The following is a 26,158-nucleotide window of genomic DNA, read 5'->3' on the forward strand; positions in this document are numbered from 1 at the left end:
TTATTTTTAGACATTAAAAACTGCTAGTTTCGCTGTTTGATGTTGCAAACTGATATTTCCTTGTTATATTATTCTACTTGGTCTGTACAGTCATGCAAACATTTGTTTGTAGAGCAAGTAGTTTGACCGTTTTTTTGCCGTTTATTATTCCTTGTCATTTCTCCCAAACGGAAGTTTGGACAAACAGGAGCACTTCCGCATTTTAGAATAAGGTCAATACCCTATAGATGGCGACAACCAGCCATCAAAAAATGCCACAGAATAATTCTTCAAAAATTACACATCTCGCAATGAAACAAAGTTTTATGAGTGAAGAACTGAATCATTTATTGAAAATGAGACTAAAAATAAAAATGGGTTCTACAAATTATGTTAGATTAATACATTTAGCATCATTAGAAACAGTAGTAGTAGTAACAGTGACATTTTCACAATGCTGAATATTTTACACTTTTTTTATTTTTATTTAGCTGACTATTTCTTTATTTTAAGTTCTATTGGGTAAAACCAAAATTGTCTTGCACTACTGTTTTTGTAACAAATGGAAAGCAAATTACATCCGTCTCCTCCCCCTTTTTGGCTGTTTTGAAAAAAAAAACCCTAATGTGATCCAAACCGTGAGACTTGCGATCCCTATACACCACTAGCCACCATGAAATAAACACAGCACAACTGTAATCGGTTCATCCATACAGTTTTATTTCCAGGCTTTTTGGTAACCCAAGTTCAATGTTAGTCATGCTGTTACACACACACAGCGATCAGAGATCTTCAGAAAGGCATTGGGTCTAGTCTACACTGCAGTATTTCTAAGAAGAACCGCGCATATTCAGCACCAGTAATAATCAGATTGTGCATTCCTTCACTACGCATGTCAAATTTTACAATCATCAACCGCTAATAATAATAATAATAAATAATGTAGAAAACTATTCTTTTACTTAAAACATTGAACTCCGGTTCCAGGATGGCTGAAACAATCAACTCTGGATGGAGGAGGTAACCGATTTAATATCGTCAACAAATACTAACGTGGTCGTCGTCACCAGAAATTTGATTGTTTTCCCAGCAAGGTAGGTATTATTACAAGACAATCCCAAACTTGGTCTACATTTGGTAATTTAACCACTTTAACACTTTAATGAACACTGCTGAATGCTTTATTTTAATAATATTACAAAATCAAGAGCTGTATTTTTCCGCTGCACGCTATCATCTGATCATGCTTTCCAACACATCGCTGACCGAGAAGCACATCATCCTACAAAAGCTTGGATGGTGTATGAAAATAATGACAGGAGTTTAATGCCAAAAATCACTTATATAGCTGAAGGACGGCTGCGGAACAGTAGCACCATTTTCCAAAACCAGTGTTTCCCAACAGTGTTCCTGAAGACACATCAACAGTACACATTTTCAAGCTCTCCCTAATCAACCACATCATCAGAACATTAGAAGAGACTCCAAAACCTGAATGGGTCAGATAAGGGAGACATCCAAAATACTGTTGGTGCGTCTTCAGGAACAGGGTTGGGAAACAGCATTCATAACACTGAAGCGATAAGCTCAGAAATGCAAAACACCACTTTTTTCATCCCTCATAAAACAATCTACAATCTATAAACACCTCCCTGTGACTAAAGGAATGGGTCAAATCAAAAACACTTTCCGTATATCCAGTCTGTCACTATCCTAGCTGTCTGACGCTATACGTCGATGGAAAACAGCTTGTTTACACAATCAACTCAAGGTATTTATGTACTCAAAAAGATCTGAGTTACGTATTAAATATCACATGAGCAGTGTTATGTGTTACCAAACACATAAGCCAGTAATAATCGGGTATTGTGGAACTATTAAACCACAAACTATTTCATGCTACACTGTAAAAAAAACATCCATTAATTAGCATTTTTTTGTATTTTGTAATTCATGTTTTTATTCTTTTCCATGTTTATTTCTGCTTTTGAATTGCTTTATGAGATCTTGATCTTTCTTCCAACAACTTTTAACATTGAAAAGTTTGAAAAAGTGACTTTTATTGACATCTTTAATAGTTTAAGGTCATATATTGTTTTGTATTGCTACTAATACATTGTAATAAACTGCCATTAGGTAGTGATCTACACTAGTTTTTAACACTAGATGGCGCTCTAGGTTAGTTTTTACCACTAGATGGTGCTCTAGGCTAGCTTTTTTTAACAGTAGATGGCGCTCTAGGCTAGTTTTTTTTTAACAATAGACGGTTCTCTAAGCTATTTTCTTTACAGCAGACTGCGATCTAGGTTAGTTTACCATTAGATGGCGCTCTAGGCTAGATTTTAATATTAGATGGTGATCTAGGCTAGTTTTAAACACTAGATGGCGCTCTAGGCTAGTTGTATACAGTAGATGGACTTTATTACAGCAGACTGCGATCTAGGTTTTTAACATTAGATGGCGCTCTCGGTTAGATTTTATTATTAGATGGTGATCTAGGCTAGTTTTAAACACTAGATGGTGCTCTAGGCTAGTTTTTTACATCAGTTGGTAATCTAGGCTAGTTTTTAACACTAGATGGCATTCTAGGCAATTTTTTTAACAGTAGATTACCAGTAGATGGGGCTCTAGGGTACTTTTTTTTTTTTTACAGCAAACAGCGATCTAGGCTAGTTTTTAACATTAGATGGCGTTCTAGGCTAGTTTTTAACACTAGATGGTGATCTAGGTTAGTAGTTTTTAACACTAGATGGTGATCTAGGCTAGCTTTTAACATTAGATGGTGATCTAGGCTAGTTTTTTTAACAGTAGATTACCAGTAGATGGAGCTATTGTTTTTTTTTGTTTTTTACAGCAGACTGCGATCTAGGCTAGTTTTTAAGATTAGATAGCAATTTAGGCTAGTTTTTACCCATTAGATGGTGATCTAGGCTAGTTTTTAACAAGATGGCATTCTAGGCTACTTTTTTAACAGTAGATTACCAGTAGATGGTGCTATTGGGTTTGTTTTTTTCCAGCAGACTGTGATCTAAGCTAGTTGTTTTTAACAGCAGGTGACGTCCTTACAAATGGTTTGTTAGACATCGTCTGATGCTAAAAACTAGCCTATCTGCAGTTAAATACTAGCCTAGAGCATCGTCTGATGCTAAAAACTAGCCTATATGCAATTAAATACTAGCCTAGAGCATCGTCTTATGCTAAAAACTAGCCTATATGCATTAAATACTAGCCTAGAGCATCGTCTTATGCTAAAAACTAGCCTATCTGCAGTTAAATACTAGCCTAGAGCATCACCTCATGCTACAATCTTGTCTATCTGCAGTTAAATACTAGCCTATTTAGAGTGCAGTCTGCTGTTGAATTTAACAATAAAATTAGACAGAGCAGAGATCAACATCCCACAATGCAATTCACAACTGTAAAAAAAACAAAAAAAAAAAAACATGGAAACTGTTAATTAAGAGATTTTTTTTACAGTGTAGTCACTTTCAATATCCGTCTATGCTCAAAACAAACACATTCATGTCCATCAAACTGAACTTTCTACTGCTGATCCTAAGCACAGGAGAGAAAAAAAATAAATAAATCTGAAAACAGTAAACGAACGGCAAACAAGAACATAAATAAAACCTCTCGACACTAAATGAAAACAATAAATAAATAAAAACGTAACTCAAAAATCCAAAAACTGACCACAGGTCTGTCTAAAGTGCATAGTATCACAGTGGTGTTTACATGAACGCCAAAACAAAAAGTGCTTGAGACTATTAGCTAGAGTGAGTGTGTTTGCGAACGCAGAGCCACGATTTGATCCGAACAAACTATTTACACAGATTTTCAAGCATATCGTTTACATTGACAGGAGCTGATTCCGCTAGCATATCAAAGCACTGAGGTAAAGAAGCAGCAAAACAGCAAACAGTATTGCTCGAATACAAGAGATCACCGTTAGTAACGTCATCGAAATCACATGCAGCATTTTCTATTATAAGTTAATAAGTATTGCATGTGAAATGTCTAGACACTTAAAATCTAAGGCTACATACACGGTCCTACTGAATTCCATTTTGTTTATATACGTATATATTTCTAATGTTTATCAAATGACTCTCATAAAAGAATATCTGGTTCATATTCCGTTATAAAAAGCTTGTCAATTTTTTTTTATTACTATTATTCCTGTAACAGTGTTTTCTCGCACAATCTTAGATTTTAAATTAGCGCATTAAATACTTCTCAGATATTTTTTTTTTTTACAAATTTAATTTGTGCATTAATGTAATGGCATTTAGATTATTATTTTTTTAAATATGCAAATAGAATTGGGGATATAAAGCTGTTGCAAAAAATTGGAGAAACCCATTCTAAGATTTTCTAAATGCATTATTCTCGATTGAATCAACTTTGAGCTTAGTGTTTAACAGCAGATGACGCTCTAGGCTAGTTTTTAACATCAGATAGGCTAGTTTTTAACATTAGCAATAGCAATTTAGGCATTTTTATAACAATAGTTTGAACTTTAGGTTAGTTTTTAGTATTAGATGGTGCTCTAGTCTTGTTTAACAGAAGATCGGCTAGTTTTTAACATTAGACTGCGATTTAGGCTAGTTGTTATCAATAGAGGGGGCTTTAGGCTGGATTTTAACATTTAATGGCAATTTAAGCTAGCTTTTAACAGCAGCTAGGCTAGTTTTAAAAAATAGCAATTTATGCTAGTTTTTAACAATAGATGGGACTCTAAGCTAGTTTTTTAACATTAGATGGTACTCTAGGCTAGTGTTTAATCATTAGATGGCACTCTAGGCTAGTTTTTAAAAAACATGGTGCTCTATGCTAGTTTTTAATCATTAGGTGGTGCTCTAGGCTAATTTTTAACACTAGATGGCACTCTAGGCTAGTTTTTTAATGTTAGATTAACAGTAGAAGGCACTCTAGACTAATTTTTTTTAAACAGTAGATGGCACTCTAGGCAATTTGTTTTACAGCAGACTGCGATCTAGGCTAGTTTTTAACATTAGATAGGCTAGTTTTAACATTAGCAATGGCAACTTAGGCTATTTTTTTAACAATAGATTGGACTCTAGGCTTGTTTAACGGCAGATGGCTAGTTTTTGACATTAGACAGCGATTTAGGCTAGTTGTAAACAATAGAAGGGGCTTTAGGCTAATTCTTAACATAAGATGGCGATTTAGGCTAGTTTTTAACAGCATTTGCTAGTTTTTAACATTAAATGGCAATTTTGGCTATAGCAGATAGGCTAGTTTGTAAAATTAGACAGCGATTTAGGCTAGTTTTTAACAATAGATGGGAAATGTAGGCTAATTTTTAACATTAGAGGGTGCTCTAGGCTTTTCAAAATTAGTCCAGAATGCCGTGTGTTGCTATAGCTAGCCTGTCTGCTGCTAAATACTAGCCTAGAGTGCCATCTGCTGTTGAAAACTAAGCTCAGAGCCGATTCAAGATAGAATAGAAATGCACTTCGCAATCGTAAAATCCATTCCTCCAAATGATTGCCACAGCACTAGGGGCATTCGTCATGAAGATAACGTGTAATTTCAAACACAACAACAAAAACGTTAAATTTTCCTAAAAAACTGGCTCAAATTTACAATGTCAATTGCTTTTTTGTTGTTTTTGTTGTATTTTTCGATGTAAAACCTCATTTTAGCAGCTTGTGTGAGGTTCACCAATATTATGGTATATCATGTACATCAAGTTAGTTCCATAACTGTGTTATGTAGTTGTTAGTACTAATAACAATAGTCTTCCTCCAAACCTGATGTATCTCAGGCGTCTGGTATGGCTGATTCACACAGCTTGTGTGTGTCGTTCATTAGAGTAAGACGTATAAAAGTAGAAAAACCCCATTCAGACCATTCAGGTTCTGGATGTGGACGGTTTGGTGTTGTATACTGTGTATAGGCACAGCTGTTATAGTGCAATAGACACACACACAAACACACTGTTAAATCACATTAGCAAGTGCAAAGTCACTACACTCAACTTAAAGGGACAGATCACCCAAAAACAATGACCATTTACTCATAATTTACTCAAGTGCTTCTTCTGTTGAACGCAAAACAAGAAAAATGTTGGGAAAAAGCAGCCATTGGCATCCATAGTAGGAACAAACAAATACTATGGATGTCAATGGATGTTTTCCCAGCATTCTTCAAGATATCCTCTTTTCTGTTCAGCACTCTTCAGTTCATCTTCCTTAGTGTTCAACAGAGGAAAGAAACCCAAACCGTTTTGCAACAAGCAAATGATGAGTAAATGGTGACAGAATTTCATCAGAATTTTGGGTGAACTCCCCCTTTAAAACAGCCACACCTTACTGGGCCTGCAAAGCCCTGTTCTCACTCAGGTCCTCTTTGGTCTTCTGAATGCAGGTGAAGATCTCTTTGAACAGGGCTTTGTACTCGGGCTGATGGAGCTGGTCGGAGAGGCAGGCGGTGTCTGTGGCGGAGCAGCTCTGGGATTTGGGCGTCTGGACGGCTTTATGGCTGAGGCTGTTGGCCCCGTGCTGGCAGCGGCGCAGCAGCTCCTCGTATTTGAGCTGCAGGGCGCTGTACTGAGCGTCCACCTCATTGAGCAGAGAGATGCCGCGCTGCTTGACGGCCTGAGCTCTGCGAATGCAGGAGCGCTCGTGTCCACGCCGGATCTCCTCCGCTCGAGCTCCTCTGACGTAACTATCACTGCTGCAGCGGCAGCGCCCCTGAGGAAACTCCGCCTCCTCCTCACATTCAGGCTCCACCCCCAGCCGCTCCTCTGCACTGAAGAAAACACTGTCAGGCAGCAGCGTGTCGGTCAGTCTGGAGCTGGAAGACTCGGAGCGCCACAGCAGACGCAGCTCCTCCACCTCGGCCTCCAGCTCCGCCTGTCAAAAGTGAAACCGCATGTCACAATGTGTGTCACATGTTACAAACACTAAAACCCAACCTGAAACTGTTATATAATGTCGAGCTTGATGAAAACACTCGCATTCTGCCTTTCAGCTCATAAAAATACTTTGGTCATTTGCAGAAAACATCATTAGCCTATGCAACAACCACATGTTTTTGTTTCATTTCATTTCAAATTCAACATCACTGAGTGCAAACAAAGGCAGCATGTATCATGCAAGTATGGATGATAGCTTGTTTTATTGGGCGGAATGTTATATAACAACTAGCGCTGTCAAAATTAGTGCGCTAACGCATGCGATTAATTTTAAATAATTAACGCAGGGGTGTCCAAACTACGGCCCGCGGGCCATCTGCGGCCCGCGATCAGTTTTGTGGCGGCCCGCAAGGCTTTTTATGAATATTTTATAGAAACTGGCCCACTATACAAAAATGTGTGTAATTCAATAAATAACCACCGGGTGTCGCTATTACATGCCTTCAATTAGGCAGCAGTTCCTGTTATGAAGTAAAACGGACCGAACAACAAACTGAAAGAAACATAATTCATAATCAGGTTTAGGCGAGCCATGGCACAAGCAAGAACAAGGAAAATCAACAGTGAGTGCAGGAAATTTCAGTCAGGATGGGGCAAAGAATATTTCTTCACAGAGGTCAGCGGGAAATGTGTCTGTTTAATTTGCCAGGAATCAGTTACAGTAATGAAGGAATATAATATTAAAAGACATTATAAAATAAATCATCAGGCTTTCAGCTCTTACACTGGTGCCGAACGAGATCAAAAAGTAAAACAAATAGCAGCTGGCTTATCAGCTCAACAACAGCAGTTTTTTTTCGTGCTAATAAAGTGCAAGAAAATTCTACGCTGGCTAGTTATGATGTAGCCCAGCTAATCGCACAGCACAGGAAACCTTTCACTGAAGGAGAATTTATAAGGGAGGAGTGTTGCAAGTGTAATTTGCCCAGAGAAGATTCAAGATTTTAAAAACGAAAGTCTTTCTAGAAACACAGTTGGACGATGAATTAAAATAACAAATTAAAATAATTCTATAACACACACACACACAGGCTACATACATACATACATACATATATACACATATACATATTCACACACACACACACACACACACACACACACACACACACACACATATATATATATATATATATATATATATATATATATATATATATATATATATATATATATATATATATATATATATATATATATATATATATATATATATATATGCACGTGTCTGTGTAATGTATTTAATATATGGCCCGGGAATAACTTTTTTTTTTTTTTGCTTCTGGCCCTCGGCCCAAAAAGTTTGGACACCCCTGAATTAACGGGTTAAAATAAATTTACGCAGTTGCAGGTTTTTTTTACTTCCTGTTGTGGTGGACGTGTGTTCAACATGCAAGAAATGTGGATAAGACCAAGGAACCACTTTTTGAAGGCAAGTTTCAGTATAAAACAATTAGTCGCATAACCAGGCTCTCCAGAGTTTCATGCAATTTCGGGTGTTTCATTTTTAACTTTCGACATCTGTTGTAAGTTGATACCGCATGGCGAACAGAAAGAAAATCCTCCGCATTTCGTGACTCGGTGTTGCTTTAAGGTAATAAAATCACTGCTTAGGCTACACGGTAGAATTTTAATAAGAGTATTATCTTAATCATATTAAAATCGGAGTATTGGTGTCTTATGCGAATGTACTCAGAAAGTCTCTGATGAAGTCGCGAGCTGTCAAAGACAGGGCATTACTCTGCCTTTCAGCATGAACCCTCCAAGTTTAGCATGTTTCCTCATTAAACGCAACAAAAGCGTATGCTTCACGATGTTGTGTCAGAATCCTTGTGAAATACAGTAATACTTTAGGACGCTTAGTTTAGGCAAATTTGATGAACGTGATCATGCGTGTTGAATCTGAGGGGAGTCGCTCCAGTATGGAAGGCCGTTGGGGCCAAAACGTCTGCAGCGCGTTGTGTGTGTGTCTGTGTCAGGCCGGTTGAAGGGTGTCAGGGGTGGAGTGAGCGACATATCTGAGTAGGGGCGTGTGCGCTCGAGACGTACCTGAAGGACGGTGGGGGTGAGTGGTGCGACATAGGCTACCTGAAGAGGTAGGAGGGATCCTGTCAAGCCAGGATCTTGATGGTTTATTGTGGGTATGTTGTTTACGTGAAGAAATCTGTGTTACAAGTTAAACAAAAATTCTAATAAACAATTATATTTTGAATTTTAATTCTAATAAACAATTATATTTTAAATTTAAATAGTTTTTGTCTTGCGTTTACATTAATTTTACATTTGAATAGCCAAAATTACAAGTTTCAGTATTTTAAATGCGATTAATCGCGATGAATTTTTTTAAAAAGGTGCGATTAATTAGTTAATTTTTTTTAATCGATTGGCAGCACTAATAACAACCAAAGTCTCTTTTAAGGGAAGCCATTTCACTCGGCGGCCATCTTTGAAACGCCTCTCGGGCAGTATGCTCAGGCATTCTGTCTGAGCGGAGAAACATCAAATTCATCAAAGCTTAAGATCTCATTACATATTTGGAATCACCAGTAAAATTAAACATCATCTGTCTCTTAAGTTTCATTTCTAAACGTCCGAATCGAAAAAAAAAAAGACATATTTTTAGGTTGCCCAAGCTAATGCGCTAACGGGTGGAGGCTGTACCTGTCTGCGGCGGGCTCCCTCCAGCAGGCTCAGGCGGTCCTCCAGAGCACTGTTCTCCAGAACAGTCAGCTCAGTCTCTCGCTCTGCCTCCACCCGTCGGGCTCGCTCCGTCGCCAGCTGCTGCTTCAGCTTGTGGAGGCTGTGCTGAAGGGTAGAGGTCTCCTCTTCCTCCTCTACACACCGCTCACTAAGCACAGGCCACGACCGCTCCTCATGCAGACCCTCTGAGGTCCAGCTCCTGCAGGACAACAGGCATTTCATGAGGGAAATATTCAATGTAGCAGAACTAGTTCACTGACTGGAGACATCATAAACACATCATAAAACAAGTGTTATGAATGTAAAGTTAAGGTACGATGTTTTTAAATTCATACATTCATAATGTACATGCAAGAGTATTAAAAAATACAATCAAACATCAAAAATCACAACCAAATTATTTTTTTTTTATAATAATAATAATATTACCAATAATACTATTAATAATAATAATTATTATAATCATAATAATATTAATATCAATAATAATACAATTAATAATATCAATAATAATAATAATAATAATAATAATATAATTAATAATAATAATAATAATAATAATAATAATAAAAATTAATTTTAATAATATAAACAATAATGATACTACTACTACTACTACTACTACTACTACTACTACAAATATTAATATTAACAATAATAATATAATTAATAATAACAACAGCAACAACAACAACAACAACAATATACTTAATTATAAAAATAATAATAATATGATTAATAATAATACTAATAATATCAGTAATAATATTAATAATCATAATAATAATTATTATAATATAATTATTAATAATAATTATATAAGTAATAATAGAAAATAATATAATATAATAATAATAATAATAATAATAATAATAATATCATTAATAATATTAATAATATCATCATTAATAATAATAATAGTAATAATAATAATAATAGTAATAATAATAATAAACTAAGCCTTAAGGACACATTTTTCCTTTTAACAGGAATCAAATTAAATTTGAGAAGAAAAAAATCTAAAGTATATTGTCAATTGTAAGTTGTATATTTATTCAATTAAACTGTAGTTTAAAGTGTTAAACAACAAATATCATAATAACAGACTTTGTTTACTAAAACTGACTTTTCCCATATATATATATATATATATATATATATATATATATATATATATATATATATATATATATATATATATATATATATATATAATGAATATTTATATTATATTTATATTTAGGCCCACAGAGATATATGCATGTATCAAAAAACAAAAACAAAAAAAGTATATATATATATATATATATATATATATATATATATATATAAATAATAAGAGGGGGAGGACTATAAAATAAAGTATTCATTTTCATTATGGAGTTTATTTGTATGGAGCTATTTAGGTCACACTGTTTGAGAACGCATTCAAGAGCAAAGCAGCTTTTCAAAGTAACGGTTACTTAAAGTGGAGCATTCCAAGGTGGAGTTGACATTCTTCACAAGCCTTACAGTGCAAACAACACAGAAATAAACCATTTGATTCCCAGGTCTGGCTTCTAAGGCTTGAAAAAGAACATAAACTCCACCTTGGAAAACTGAAACTATACTCATGTTATGGTGATGCACTTCATTTTTATGTTAGGCATCAAAATTATAAAGTAGAATACACAAAAGACATTCATTTTGAGATTCCAGAAGTAAAACAAATAAGTGTTTAAAGTCCATGTGAACCCAAAGTTGATGAAACTTATATTTCAGCATGTTGATGTGCTTCCAACGGAAATGGAATATTGAGTAGGGGGCGGGGCTTTCTTTTGCACATCATTCCCTTATAGCAAACTAACGGTGTGAGGGTATTCATTTGCAGTTGCTATGGAAACCCTCAGGTTGACATCAATAGAAGGATCTCAACCCCAAACACGGAAGCAAATGATCAGATTTTGATTGAAGATGACCAAAACAAACACATTTTCAGTGGATTAACTTACACGGATTGATTATTTACCATAAAAATAACAATGAGAGCTAGCAAAATAAACATCGTAATTACTGAAGACACGTGATCTTAAAATTAAAAAAATCTTGTAATTTTTATTAATCAACTAATGTTAGCTGAAATAAGCACAAAAAATTCCCATTTTCAAGGTGAGGTGCTAATGGTTTAATCCATTTTAATGATCTATACTAAGCTAGGCTAAAAGTGCACCCACAAGAGCTAGCGATCGGCTGAATGGATTCAAATATAAGACTTTAATTGCAACAGCACTAATTAACATGTGAGCTGAAATGAGCATAAACAATTCCCATTTTTTAAGCAAGATGCTAACGGTCTAATCTAATTCAATGATTTATGCTTAGCTAAGCTAAAAGTGCTCCCACCAGACCTAGCGATCATCTAAATGGATTCAAAAATTAGGACTTTTTTGCAACAGCACTAATTAACATGTTAGCTGAAATAAACATAAACAATCACATTTTTATAGTGAGATGCTAACGGTCTAATCTGATTCAATGATCTATGCTAAGCTAAGCTAAAAGTGTTCCCGCCAGACATAATGACTGGCTGACTGGATTCAAAATTGGTAAAAATTTTTATTTGCAACAGCACTGATTAACATGTTAGCTGAAATAAGCATGAACAATTCCCATTTTTAAAGCAAGATACTAACGGTCTAATCTAGTTCAATAATTTATGCTAAGCTAAGCTAAGCTAAAAGTGCTACCACAAGACCTAGTGATCATCATAAAAAGGATTCAAAAATTAAGACTTTTTTTGCAACAGCACTAATTAACATGTTAGCTGAAATAAGCATAAACAATTCTCATTTTTAAAGTGAGATGCTAACGGTCTAATCTGATTCAATGATCTAAGCTAAGCAAAAAGTGCTCCCGCTAAACGTAATGATTGGCTGAATGGATTCAAAAATGGTAAAACTTTTTATTTGCCACAGCACTAATTAACATTTTAGCTGAAATAAGCATGAACAATTCCCATTTTTAAAGCAAGATGCTAACGGTCTAATCCGATTCAATGATCTTTGCTAAGCTAAGCTAAAGTGCTCCTGCCAGACATAATGATTGGCTGAATGGATTAAAAATGGTAAAACTTTTTATTTGCAACAGCACTAATTAACATGCTAGCTGAAATAAGCATAAACAATTCTCATTTTTAAAGTGAGATGCTAACGGTCTAATCCAATTTAACTATTTATGCTAAGCCAAGCTAAACTGGCTCCTGTCAGAACTAGTGATCGGCTAAATGGATTCAAAAATCTAAAACTTTTTAAGTTTGCAACAGTGCTAATTAACATGCTAGCTAAAATAAGCCTAAACAATTCTTATTTTTAAAACGAGATGCTAATGGTCAAATCTGATTCAGTGAGCTATGCTAAGCTAAGCTAAAATGCTCCAGCCAAAACTAGTTATGGGCTGAATGGATTCAAAAATTATTTATTTATTTTTTTTATTCAACACTGATAAACAGTCCTCTCTAATCTCTGAAAGTAAATACAGTTGGATATGTCATTAGCTTTTCACTGGCATTCAAAGAAACCGGTAAGTATCTTCATGAACGTTCCGCTGCACTGTTTTCTCCCTGCTCTGTGCAGATTACAGCAGGATTACTGGATTACAATAGAAGGGTCAGGTTAGATTATGATGTCTGGTTTGGAGGCCCTTGAGATGCCCAGTCAGCAGGACTGAACGCTGATACTCAGATCACAGGGGTCATCCATGAGCCGGACATCATGGAGAGACATGTCCACTTTAATTATCTCAGTGGCGGTAATGTAATTAAAGCCCAGACCCCAGTGGAGGAAAAACAACCTGCTTTCTGGAGACGAGCTGTTTTCTTGTGGAAAATACAGGATCTTAAAATGAACACTTCATTTTTTCAGGTTTTTTTTAAAGGTTTACTTTAACCACTTTTTAATCCATTCAACTGATTTGTTGGTCACTTTTAGCTTAGCATAATGAATTGAATCAGATTAGACCATTAGCATGTTGTCTTTCAAATCTCTGTGGTTTTAAGGCACTTTATTACACAATGTAACTACAGAAGGTTAAAATAGGAAAATGATCAACCCTTTAACAAAATGCTAATGGTCCAATCTGATTTAACTCATTATGCTAAGATAAGCTAAAAACAAAAGTGACCCCGCCAAAACAAAACTAATAAAAAACAATGATAAAATTTAAATAATCGGCTGAACGATTAAAAAATGGTTCAAATTAGCTGTTTAGCTCTAGGAGACTTTTAAAATTAGCCTTCTTTAAAATATGTTATTTTAAAAGTCTTCAAGAGCTAAACAGTTGACCATTTTTAAATCCATTCAGCCGATTTCTTGTCCTGGGGGGACCCTTTTAGTAAAAGAGAGTGATATACTTTAAATAAATGTCACTTCATGGGTGCATTTAGCCATATTTCTCAACATCTTGAGCTCAAAGCTAACAGACACAACCTCCACTTTTTCAGTACAAGCAAGAACTTCAGCTCAAAGTAGGTCAATCTTTGGCACGTCGAGACATGAGTGTATGACTGTGTGTGATGATGATGATGTGAATGATAGTGGTTTCTTGGCTCCACACTCACTTGTCTTGCTGCAGATCGTAGATTTCCTTCAGGCAGGACATGCTCTGGGCCCCGAGGGCTCGGCGTGCCGCTGTGAAATCCCTCCTGGACTGGGACGCCTTCAGCTCGTCCACCTGCTTCTGGAGGCTCTCCATATGAGCCTGCAGGCCATCGATGGTCTCCGTCAGGCTGCGGATGGAGAATAATAAAGTTGCAGATGCTGTGAGAACTGCTTCTCTAAAATAAGCAGCTGTGAAACTGCTGAGTTTTAACTTTGTTTCATGCCAACTTTAAACAAGTGAGACATGCACGATATAAAGAACGGGAGGGTCATTTATTTTTATTTTATTTTTTAAACCAGCCAGAACTGGCCTGATCCTCACCTCTGGATCCTGTGCTGGGACGTGCGGTTCTCCAGCACCAGCCGCTGGTTGCTCTTCTCCAGGTCTCGAGCAGCCAAGTCCAGCTGCTCGTACACTTTGGCGTGCTGGTCGTTCATCTGCCGCAGGAGATCCACCTGCTTGGTCAGATACTGAAGAGAGAAACAGACAGACAAAAGGCTTTCAATATTTACTCTTATCCAGATTCAGATGGACTCATACACACAATGTTAATACAATTATCGGTTGAAGACTGATGGTGAATTAACAGTGTTTAGTGTCAACGCTTGACAGAGGGCGTGTCTGAAGTTGGGGCTGGCACGTTTGTCATAGCAAGCGTCAGCCAATGAAATTAGCCAGCAATCAGCTACTTTCTGAGCTGGTGTATTTGCATACAGCGATCTGATTGGCTGATGCTTCCATCGGTGCTTGAAAAGTTGAGAAAGTCTCAACTTCTGCAGCAAGCAACGCCACTGAAGCAGCACCGACAGATCCACAATGCAGTTCGGCAATGCCTGATGTCACCCATTCAAAGTGAACGAGAAGCCAAGTGTGAATGGGGCGTAAATGTTTTCAGTCACCAAAATAGTACATATTCAATACAGCGTTACTGTCCATACATTCACTACATTTGTTCAGGTTATATTCTTATTTCCTCTTGTGGTGAAAAATAAATGACTGTTATATGTTTTAATAACAATTTTTAAAAGACACCCACTACAATGCCATTCGGTGTAATATCAACAGGCATATTCAGATTAAGAACAATTGATGACATTAACAGACTGTAAATATCATAGTTTTGCCCTTAAATACTCATTAACTATCATTTTAAAGCTTTATATTTTACATTCTCCCACAAACCACTAGGTTTTACCCATTTTTCAGATGATTTTAATTGCTTCAAATATGTAACATAATTAACATACAATAATTTTATATAACTCAGAATGAATATGTTTTAACTTTTTTCATATGCTTAATGTCATTGGAACTATTTCATCAAAAAAGTACATTAAAGAAGACAATTTATTTGCATGTAATTTACTAGATAAATACAACTATATATATATATATATATATATATATATATATATATATATATATATATATATATATATATATACATATATACATATATATACACATATATATATATATATATACATATATAAACACACACACACACACACACACACACACACACACACACACACACACACACACACATATATATATATATATATATATATATATATATATATATATATATATATATATATATATATATATATATATATATATATATATATATATATATATATATATACACATATATATACACACATATACATATATATACACACACACACACACACACACACACACACACACATATATATATGCATACTAGGGTTGTAACAATATACCGGTATGACGGTTTACCACGATTTGAACGTGCACGATTATCATACCATGAACAATTGCATATCAACGGTTTTAACCCTTAAAGACCGAGACAGCCGCCCGCGGCTAAAAATAAGTATTGCTCTTAAATGTTTAATAACTTTTGATCCGCTGATCCGATTCATACAATTCAAAGATTGGCATAAAGAAGAGAACCTCAGCTTTCCAGTGCTGTATCACATAACATTCGCGGACTTTCAGAGGCTCCGGAATCAGTGCGGTTACGTCATCAACATTTGACAACGCTGATTTGACAAAGAAACGCTCGTCACTGTGTCTCCGGACAAATCAGACATGATACATTGATGCATTGTCCCTCCTCCATGCCCAGATTGGTTCAAACTCGCAATATCACAACCAATAAGCATAGGTTTCACTTTTGTTTGTGGACCAAGCTTTTTGAACAACACGGAATGAGAGAAAGGCATACATTTATGCGCGGCTAAATAAAACGCAAAAAAAAAAAGTTTTGCATGAAATAATTCTCATACTAAGTACTTTTGCATGCACAGCAGCACAGAAACATGACAAAACAGTGACACAGCAAAGACAAACTGCTGCTCTTGCTGTTTTCAAAAGACGCAAATGAAGATGCAGCTGTTTGTCTGCATTGCAGACAACCATATCCATATCCATAGACAACCATATCCATGCTGGCACATAAAACCTAGGGATGTTCCATATTAAATCTAGTTTCGTTATGTAACTATTTATAGTATAGTAAATATTTATATCTATTTTTTACTGAGGATTTGCACCATGTTTATTTGGACTTTATTTGGACTTTGACACATTATTTATTATTTTCTTATTTTTATTTGTTCATTGTAAGTGGTGTTGTTTATAGTAACTAAAAATATATTATTTGGAAAAAGTCAAATTTGCTTCACTGTTCTATTATTTTGTAACATACCGTATACCGCGAAACCGTCAAACCGTGGTATTGTTTTAGACGATTATCATACCGTGAAAAATTCATACCGTTACAACCCTAATGCATACATACACACACACACACACACACATATACTTTTTTTTTTATAAATAGATATAGAGATATAAATGTAACAGAAAGGAGAATTTCTAGTTTCCTAAACAGTGCATCATCAGACCAGTCTCATGCTCGTCTCATGACTCCTGAGTATCTTCCTCACCATTGTTTTCAGTCTCCTCATTTAAACATTAGATGTTCAGAATACAAGTGTGAATCATTTCAGTGAATCAGATCACACTGGGCATCTCAGAGAATGTCTAAAAAAACATATTTGCATAATTATATTGAAATGCATGCTAAGCTTCTCCCTTACTTTGAATATTTTTTTAATATTGGCACAGTTCTTCAGGCATCCAAGAGTATTTTTCCAATTCATTTTCCCATAGAGATTTTTAAAAAGTCTTGGTTAAACCATCAACAAAGCCTTGAACAATTTCAAACCTGCTAGGACAGGGATGGCCATGGAGAGTTTTGATTACACCTTATCCAAACACACCCGAACAAGCTGAACAAGGTCTGGGTGTTACTAAAAAAAACAACAATTAAAAAAAGGAGTGTTTTAATTAATCAAGTCTGAACTTGCCTGTCTTTGTGCGAGGAGGAGTATCACAGCATTACAAATCAGACAAAAAGACAAACCAGTGAAACAGTGTTTAACAATAGAACTGATGAGAAATGACTGGAAATGACAAAACTCGACACTGTCCATTTAAAGGGGACCTATTATGCCCTCTTTTTACAACATACAAAATAAGTCTCTTAATGTTTCTAGAGCGTGTGTTAATAACTTTGACATGGTGTCTATGTTATTGCATCTTTTCTATAATATGTTTATATTGTGTATATACTTTTTTCTCTCTCTCTTTCTCCTTTATTATATGTATATTTGATATTTTTGGTATTTATGTTACGAAGTGTTCAGTAAAAGCGGAAGTCTTTTATTTTGAATTAATTACCATTACGGATAAAAACAGACACACAGAAAGATCGCACATGATCACGGCGACTCAGCTGTGCGGTCTGCTACGGACTAAAGGTTTAGCTTCTGGTTTGATTGGAGAACAAGGTACTAACACTTCGTTTAATATGTTTGTTTGTTTGTATTGAGTTTGTATATTGAGCTTAAGTGATGTCTGTTTGTTTGTATACGGTTTTCATATTTGCTTATATGTGGTTTCATTTTCTCTTTGTATACAAGCTCTTACGGTGTTTGCCGTATGGTGCAAGGTGTTCGGTGTATGGTGCAAGGTGTTTAGCCTACGGTGTAAGGTGTTTGATGTAGATGACTGCACTGCTGTGCAATGCTGCACTGAAAATAAATCATGGGAAAACACCAGTGAAAGAGTCAATCCTTTATTGAACCAGGGAGCTACAGTGTGTATGTAAAGTTTCAACTCAAAATACCACACAAATAAAGTTCAATAACTCTTTGAAACTGCCCGATCCTGTTTGTGTTGTTTTGGTGACTGTCACTTTAAATTCAAATAAGATTGTACTCTTCTCAAAAGAAGGCGGAGCTATAAATGCCTACATGTCAGCATAGTGGCAGATTCAAAAACAAGACTAATGTGATATGTTAATGAGAGACAGATGGTCATTAATGGGCGGGGCTTTCCTCCTTTGATGCATATCTGTCAACCGTGTGAAGTGAAAATAAGGGATAATCCATTTTGCGTTGTAAGGGCAACAACTCCTGTAATGGAAAGGAAGGGAATCCCGCCATTTTTATATTCATTTCAAAATGTTTTCATGCCTAAACAAAAATTAAAGCACAGAACAGATTCACATTTAAGAGCAAGGAGCGTCCCCTAGTGGTTTGGTGGTATGGGTTGCGTATAGGGAGGATCGGCTCTTATGTATATTGCCACCCTTCATAGAAATATTAAAAATATGGGAGGGAAAAAAAAAAAGGGAAAATATCTTTAGGGGATGATAGTGAGATAGAATATAGGGGAAATCCCAAAAAAAATAAAAAACAGGGTTGACAGGTAGGCTCTGATGACACGTACAAAGAGCGAATGTGAAAAAGTGTTTCTGCAGGCTGTTTCTATCAATTGTGATCATAAAAAATATAGTTAATTTTGACCATTAGAAGCTGGCTATATTCACAGACGTCTTCCACAAAACGGTGTTTAAAAGTGCATAATAGGTACCCTTTATAAAATAATCAACGCTCAACAAAGTCACAAAACTGCATTGGTTTTCAGAACTTTCTATGAAATTCCACAACTAAACGCCACTGCGGCTGTCAAACGCTTCTCTGCTCTGTTAATGTTTCACTACAAGAGACGGAAGAGAAAGTTCATGCTGTTAAAACTTCCCAGTACACTGTTTAATATTTAACTAGTGAGACAATGAACTGGAGAAAACAGTAAAGTATGTCTGAAACCATTTATTACAGCATGCAAACCAGTTACAACACAGGATTCAAGAAGCTTTTAATCCAAAGCTGATCAAGTCTTTTGGAGATGCAAAATCCCCAATTATTCGCCCTCCAAATATTTCCCAAACGATGTTTAGCAGAGCAAGAAATTTTCACAGTATTTCCTATCATATTTTTCTTCTGGAGAAAGTCTTATTTGTTTTATTTTGGCTAGAATAAAAGCAGTTTCTAACTATTTTAAAACCATTTTAAGTTCAATACTATTAGCCCCCACTTGCCTAATTAACCTAGTTAGGCCTTTAAATGTCACTTTAAGCTGTGTAGAAGTGTCTTGAAAAACATCTAGTCAAATAATATTTACTGTCATCATGGCAAAGACAAAAGAAATAAGTTATTAGAAATCAGTCTAGACAATTAGACTTGTTAGTGTAGTAAGAAAATTTGTTAGTTAGAAATCTAATTAGTAAGAAGCCATAGATATTTACATTAGATGTCGCCTACACTACTGTTGTATATTGGAAGGAATTCATCAAAAGCCGCCATTTTAGTACAGGATAGCGCTCCTTTGAAAATAAATGTGGAATCAAGGTGTAGAGGAGGACTTTGGCCATCCAGAGACAGAGATATACACATGTACATCTATCTATGATAGGAAGTTTTCCCGGTGGTCAATATGCAAATATTATTTTTGCTATTTACTATATCACTATTTTACATCGATGGCTGAGTGACCGCATGGGCATTTCTGACAAAGAGCGAGTGTTTGTGTGTATGGAAATGTATTATCTCCTTCCCTGTTTAATTTGATCTAATTCGCGTCCTGAAACACACCTCCTCTCCTGCTTTCACTTCTCATACTGACGGAGGGAGCGATTCGTTTGTGAATGAATCTCTGTTATGACTGACTTGTTCACTGAGCCGACAATAATACTAGTTTCTAGCACCGCAGCGTCTTGTTGGCATACTTCATTTACATTGTTTGCTTATTTTATTCAACCAAGCTAGCATAAGCAGAGTATTTAATGCAGGTTGGTGCTACTGTCCTTATGGTCAGTGCAGTAAGAGACTGTATTATCATTAATGCTTGTTTAGCACAAAAAGTTAATTACATACAAAAGTCTAAAAACTAAATCTTAAATGTTCTGCACTTTGTGCCTTTGTTTGCTTGTTACTACATCCATAAACAGCGCTAAAGTCCCCATCTTCACATTGTCTTTAGTCTAGACTAGTGTGTTTAAATGACATTGGTCCTGGGAGCCCTGTACAAATATGGCGGCAGCACTGAAGCATGCTCAGGATCCATGTGCGATATCTAATGATAATAATTCCTTACATTTATATAGCGCTTTTCTAGGCACTCAAAAGTGCTTTACACAATAGGGGGCAATCTCCTCATCCACCACCAGTGTGCAGCATCCACCCGGATGACACGACAGCAGCCATTTTGCGCCAGCACCAGCTGATTGGTGAAGAGGAGACCGAGTGATGATATGCCAATTATGATATGGGGAGGGTTAGGAGGCCATGATGGACAGAGGGAAGATTTGGCCAGGATGCCGGGGTTAAACCACTACTCTTTTTCGAAGGACATCCTGGGATTTTTAACGACCACAGAGAGTCGGGACCTCGGTTTAACGTCTCATCCGAAAGATCTAGTGTATATATATAGATCTATGGTAAGAAACTATTATATTTAGAAATTCCGTTAAATCAGAAATTGAGGGAAAAAATATACAGGAGGGCTAATAATTCTGACTTCAACTGTATATAAGTGTTAAATAAAACATTTCTACAGAGACCCCTTAAGGCTGATTTATACTTCTGCGTCAAACGCCGGCGTATGCTACGGCGCTGACGCATAGCCCTTCGCCGTGGCCGTCGGCATCACTGACGTGCACCTCTCAAAAAAAATGTAACTACACGTCACAACAACGGGTAGCGCAAGCTCTGTGATTGGTCGGCTTGGTAGCGCTGACGAGTCTGGGCGGGACCGAGAGCCGCGTGAATGGCGCGTGCGATTGTTTACAAGTGTGGAGTCCCATGAAGGAGCTCCGGATGGAAAGTTTTGTTGTGTGTTTACCTCATAGTTAAAGTTGTTGCACGTCCGCCGGTTCCTGCCTCAAAATGAGCGAGTTTGAGCCACTTGTACAACCAGGAAGTGTTCAGGAAAAGCAAAACAGCAGAGAAGAAACTCGACACAGAGGAACATTTACACCTCACTGCCAACTAGCGTTTCGGAAGTGTTAATGCAGACCAACAGAGACAGCTCGCAGAAGTATAAATGCACAGCTGCGCGCGTTGCCTGCGCCGTGAGTTACGCCGGTCACTTGACGTAGAAGTATAAACCAGGCTTTAGCGCTCACTTGTGTCCTCCTGGGGCTCAAGTCAAGCGCATTGCCTTGCGGGATGCAACGCAGGGTGCAAATTACTGTGGGGATTGGGAGGGGGAGGGGGGGGGGGTGTATAATTAACGCTTGATCCCCTCTGAAGGACATGAAAACAAGATGTATAAGGTGTCAGCCCTTTAATACCGAGAAATAGTTCACTCTGATCTGCATTTTAAATAATAATGGTAATAATTAAAATAATGGATAATATAAATATACATTTGACCACTCCTTTTATGGTTTATACCATTGTGAATGCATAATTGTGCCAATTTGTCTATGCTAGAGTAAAAAAAAATCCTTTATCAGTCTGAAACTGCAGATCTAAAGCACCAAGTTCTCGTAAAATAGGCGTTTGCTTCTACATATACCCTAATAGTAAACTCAAAGTAGATGCATGGTTTGAATAGCTTGACCTACAGTAGCCTCTGAAATAGCAAATCAGATGATAATTGCAAGTCGGAAAACACTAAACATTCCTCAAAACACTGTTCATATAATAATAATTTAGATGCAATTCAAATAAATACATAAATGACTGAAGCATGTATTACACAAACTAGCATTACCAAAGAATTTGCTTTCTGATGTAATGTATATTATAATGTACATAATGGCATTCTGTATACAATACTGTAGTAGCATGCCACTGTAAACATTACATAAGACTATACTGTCATGCCAAGCCAAACGAGACAGTGTTAATGTCTTTTTTCAGGCCTGGTGCCGTGCCAGACACACACACACACACACACACACACACCCACACAGAAATAGAAGACCTGCAGCACGATATCCACACAGTGAGGAGGAAAGAGGATCAAGCAGGAAATCTCCCACTGTTACTCACATCCCCTGAAGAGAAAGACTAGCGAAGAACAACACACGAACACACAATCCAGCCTGTTCACTAGACGACTGACTGGTAGACTTTTCAGGATTTTAGGTTACAACATTGTGAATAACTGTATTCTTGGGCCAATTAGCTCATCAGCCTTTTTGCCACTGATTTCTAATCTGACTTTTTCTCTGGGTTCGTCTCATTTGTTAATTTTGAAAATCATTCGGCTGAGTCAACAATATTTTATTTTCTCAATACGTGATACGATGTGATTATAAAAGATGCAGGCATAATTGTTAATACTATTGACATGCAGTGCATTCGGAAAGTATTCATAGCGCTTCACTTTATCCACATTTTTTTATGTCACAGCCTTATTCTATATATTGTGTATTATAGTATATATTAGGTCCTGCTGCTACCAACAATTCAATTAAAACTCAGCTAGGATTTCTAAGTAGTAATCTGCACAGTCACGCCAAAAATCTCGGAGTACTTTTTTATCCACTTTTGCAGTTTGACAAGCATGTAAATGCAGTTGTAAAGAGCAGCTTTTTCAAACTTGAATTGGTGGCAAGAATTAAATCATTTCTTTCTAAAAAAAAAAAAGATTTAGAAACTGTGACCCAAGCTGTAATCTCCTCTCGGTTGGACTACTGCAACTCCTTATACATTTGTCTACCCCAGTCAACAATCTCTCGGTTACAGTTTTGGTCCAAAATGCAGCTGCCAGATTGATAACAGGAACTAAGAAAAGAGATCATATCTCCCTTGTCCTCGCCTCATTGCACTGGCTTTCTATAAAATTCAGAGTTGATTTAAAGAGCCTTCTTTTTACATATAAAGCTTTGCACAATTCTGCCCCAGATCAAGTCAGTGAGTTTATTAGGCTATATACAGCTTGTAGACCAATAAGGTCCCATGATCAGTTTGTTTTGTCCGTCCCTGTCTCACTGCAAATCAAAAGGTGATCGAGCTTTCTGTGTTGCGGCCCCAAGGATTTCTCCATCAGGATTTCTCCATCCTTGGATACTTTTAAATCTAACTTGAAGACCTATTTTTACTCCCTTGCCTTTGAGTGACTCATACATGTACTTTCTATACGGTATTTTAGTATTACATATATACATATATTTCCTTTTCTTACATTTTTAATACAAGTTTTATTTTGTTTATTTTCTTAAAGATTTTATCTCATTGTAAAGCACTTTGGATCAAGTATGTTTGTATAAAATTGTGCTCGGTAAGTAAAGTTTGCCTATTCCAAAATGAATTAAACTCATTTATTTCCTCAAAATTCTCCACACAATACCTATAATGACAATGTGAAAAAGAGTTTTTGAAGTTGTTGCAGATAAATTAATTTAATCCAAACAGCATCTTAAACCATTACAAAAAAAAAATAATAATAATATATATATATATATATATATATATATATATATATATATATATATATATATATATATATATATATATATATATATATATATATATATAATAAAATTATTAAATGTATAAATAAAATCATTTGATACAAAAGCAATGTATAAATATAAATAAATAATAAATCACTTTTAAAAAAATTATTTTACTGCCATAACATTGTTTTTTTTATTTATATTTTTTTAAATGCAAGAAACTACACTAAAAACACAGAATAAAAATGACAAAAGCATGCAACAAAATGATTAAAACTCAACAAAATTCTATCGTGAAATAATAGCGTTTTAGCTTGCAGAGCTTTTGCATAAAACTAGTGTGTTTAGAAAGGTTTTGAAATATCTTCAGCATTTGGTAAACATAAAATAAGAATGCAAGTTTCATAGGAGGGCTGATAATTGTGCAACTGTACATCAACATAAGCATCCAAGACCAACTACCCACTCAGATCCTCAGAAAAGAACAGTTTTGTGTTTGATTATATTACGTAGGGTGGAACTATATTACATAGGGTGTGTGTGTGTGTGTGTGTGTGTGTGTGTGTGTGTGTGTGTGTGTGTTATTTTCTAAGCAGTAGGTGTGTCTGTGTTTCCTCCAGTCCTCTGCACAGCTGTATGTTTCTGCTGACGCGACCGTGTGTATATCATGTTCTGAGCAGTGTGTGGTGTGTGTGTGTTAAGGTCTGAGCATTGAGAGAGAGAAAGAGAGAGTTTCCTCCATCAATATCAGTGTGTTATAGTCTGAGCAGTGAGTGTGTGTGCTGTGATCTGAGTGGGAGAGTGTGTGTTATGATCTGAGAAGTGTGTGTGTGTGTGTGTGTGTGTGTGTGTGTGTGTGTTTTGTTTATTAGAAGCTTCACCTCGATCTCCTGCAGCTGCTCGTGATTGGTGGAGTACATCTGCTGAAGGCCCTGCTCCAGCTCATGGTTCCTGTCCAGCAGAGTCTTGCCCAGCTCAGCAGCCAAGTGCAGATCTGTCACACACAAACACAGGAGAGTGCACAGTAAGATGGAGGAAAACAGCAGACGTCATCCAGCCCGATGCACAATCACAGCGGATATTTTAAAACATTTTAAAATCCTACCGATCCCAAACTTTTGACCGGTAGAGTGCATGTACACAGCTCAAAATAAGCATATCGTTTCATTTTAAATAAATAAATATTAAGCTTAAGCCTGTCATGATAAATTATTATTGTTGTGTGAAACAGAGCTCATATGGACAACTTCCAAACCATTACAAGATTGAGGAAAGTAGGGGTGTCAAAATTAATTGTTTCTTTGGTGCACCGCGATGCAGACGCGGACAATAAGGTATCAGTTCAGTAATAATCATAACCGTTTATTATATACTGACGTCATTTATCTCCTATGCGCTCTGTCGCGAGGGAGGTGAGCGCGAGTATTTACAACACTCAGCCAACTCAGGGCCGGCCCGTGGCATAGGCACCATAGGCAAATGCTAAGGGCGCTGTATATCCAGGAGGGCGCCAGAAATGAGCGCGGTTCAGTTGGTTTTGTTTTCAACATTCCTGACACACATTCAGTTATAGCGACAATAACTCAAAAACCTCTCACCCTAAAAAGATCTAAAGTGTGTTTCCTACAAAAAGACAAAGCTGGTTATGTTTCACAGCTGTCTTTCTTTTTTTTCGCTCGACATTACGAGCACTGCTTCGTTTAAGCCCTCGCAAATGTGTTTAGCCGGGAGAGCTCACGCTGAGAGGAGCTCTCAGTAAGGGACATCGCAAAAGTGCTTATTTTTTTCGTTTTTTTACGTTTTTCTGCTCTGCTCAGCGCGAGCTCTCCCTGTTGCGAGGGCTTTAGTGCGTGCGTGTGTGTTTGTTTGTTTGGTGCTGTCTATGTTTGTGAATGTGTTTGAATGAGAGACAGTGTGGTGCTGTGTGTCTGTGTGTTTATACAGACAGCTTGTTATAGCCTCCCCCCTAAAATATAACACTGTATATGGAAAGCATCGTCAATGCACCGTGATGCACCGAGATATTGAATTGAACCAAAGGCATGATAATCATAACCGAACCGTGAGACCAGTATAGGTTCACACCTCTA

The 26,158-nt window shown here is 36.4% G+C and overlaps 1 protein-coding gene across 4 annotated transcripts in view; it reads right to left on the bottom strand.

The window, feature by feature from the left end:
- Nucleotides 1-678: 678 nt before the first annotated feature.
- cdr2a (cerebellar degeneration-related protein 2a) overlaps nt 679-26,158 on the bottom strand; it is a 30,398-nt gene continuing 4,918 nt past the window's right edge. Inside the window, exons 2-8 of one of the 4 annotated variants that reach the window (XR_015481371.1) lie at nt 24,950-25,062; nt 14,579-14,727; nt 14,217-14,384; nt 9,584-9,821; nt 2,494-6,860; nt 1,554-2,357; nt 679-1,389 (exon numbers count right to left, since the gene is read on the bottom strand). Coding sequence is in view for 1 of the 4 variants with exons in the window: in XM_087245311.1 (XP_087101437.1) it covers nt 6,315-6,860; nt 9,584-9,821; nt 14,217-14,384; nt 14,579-14,727; nt 24,950-25,062 (1,214 nt within the window). In the remaining 3 variants the exon portion in view is untranslated. Of the gene's footprint in view, nt 6,861-9,583; nt 9,822-14,216; nt 14,385-14,578; nt 14,728-24,949; nt 25,063-26,158 lie in introns of all 4 variants that reach the window. The other 3 variants (XR_015481369.1, XR_015481370.1, XM_087245311.1) reach the window with 3 other exon arrangements.

This window comes from Danio rerio, chromosome 3 (assembly GCF_052040795.2).
Source record: "Danio rerio strain M-AB ecotype USA chromosome 3, GRCz13ab, whole genome shotgun sequence".
In the NCBI taxonomy this organism is placed as follows: Eukaryota; Metazoa; Chordata; class Actinopteri; order Cypriniformes; family Danionidae; genus Danio; species Danio rerio.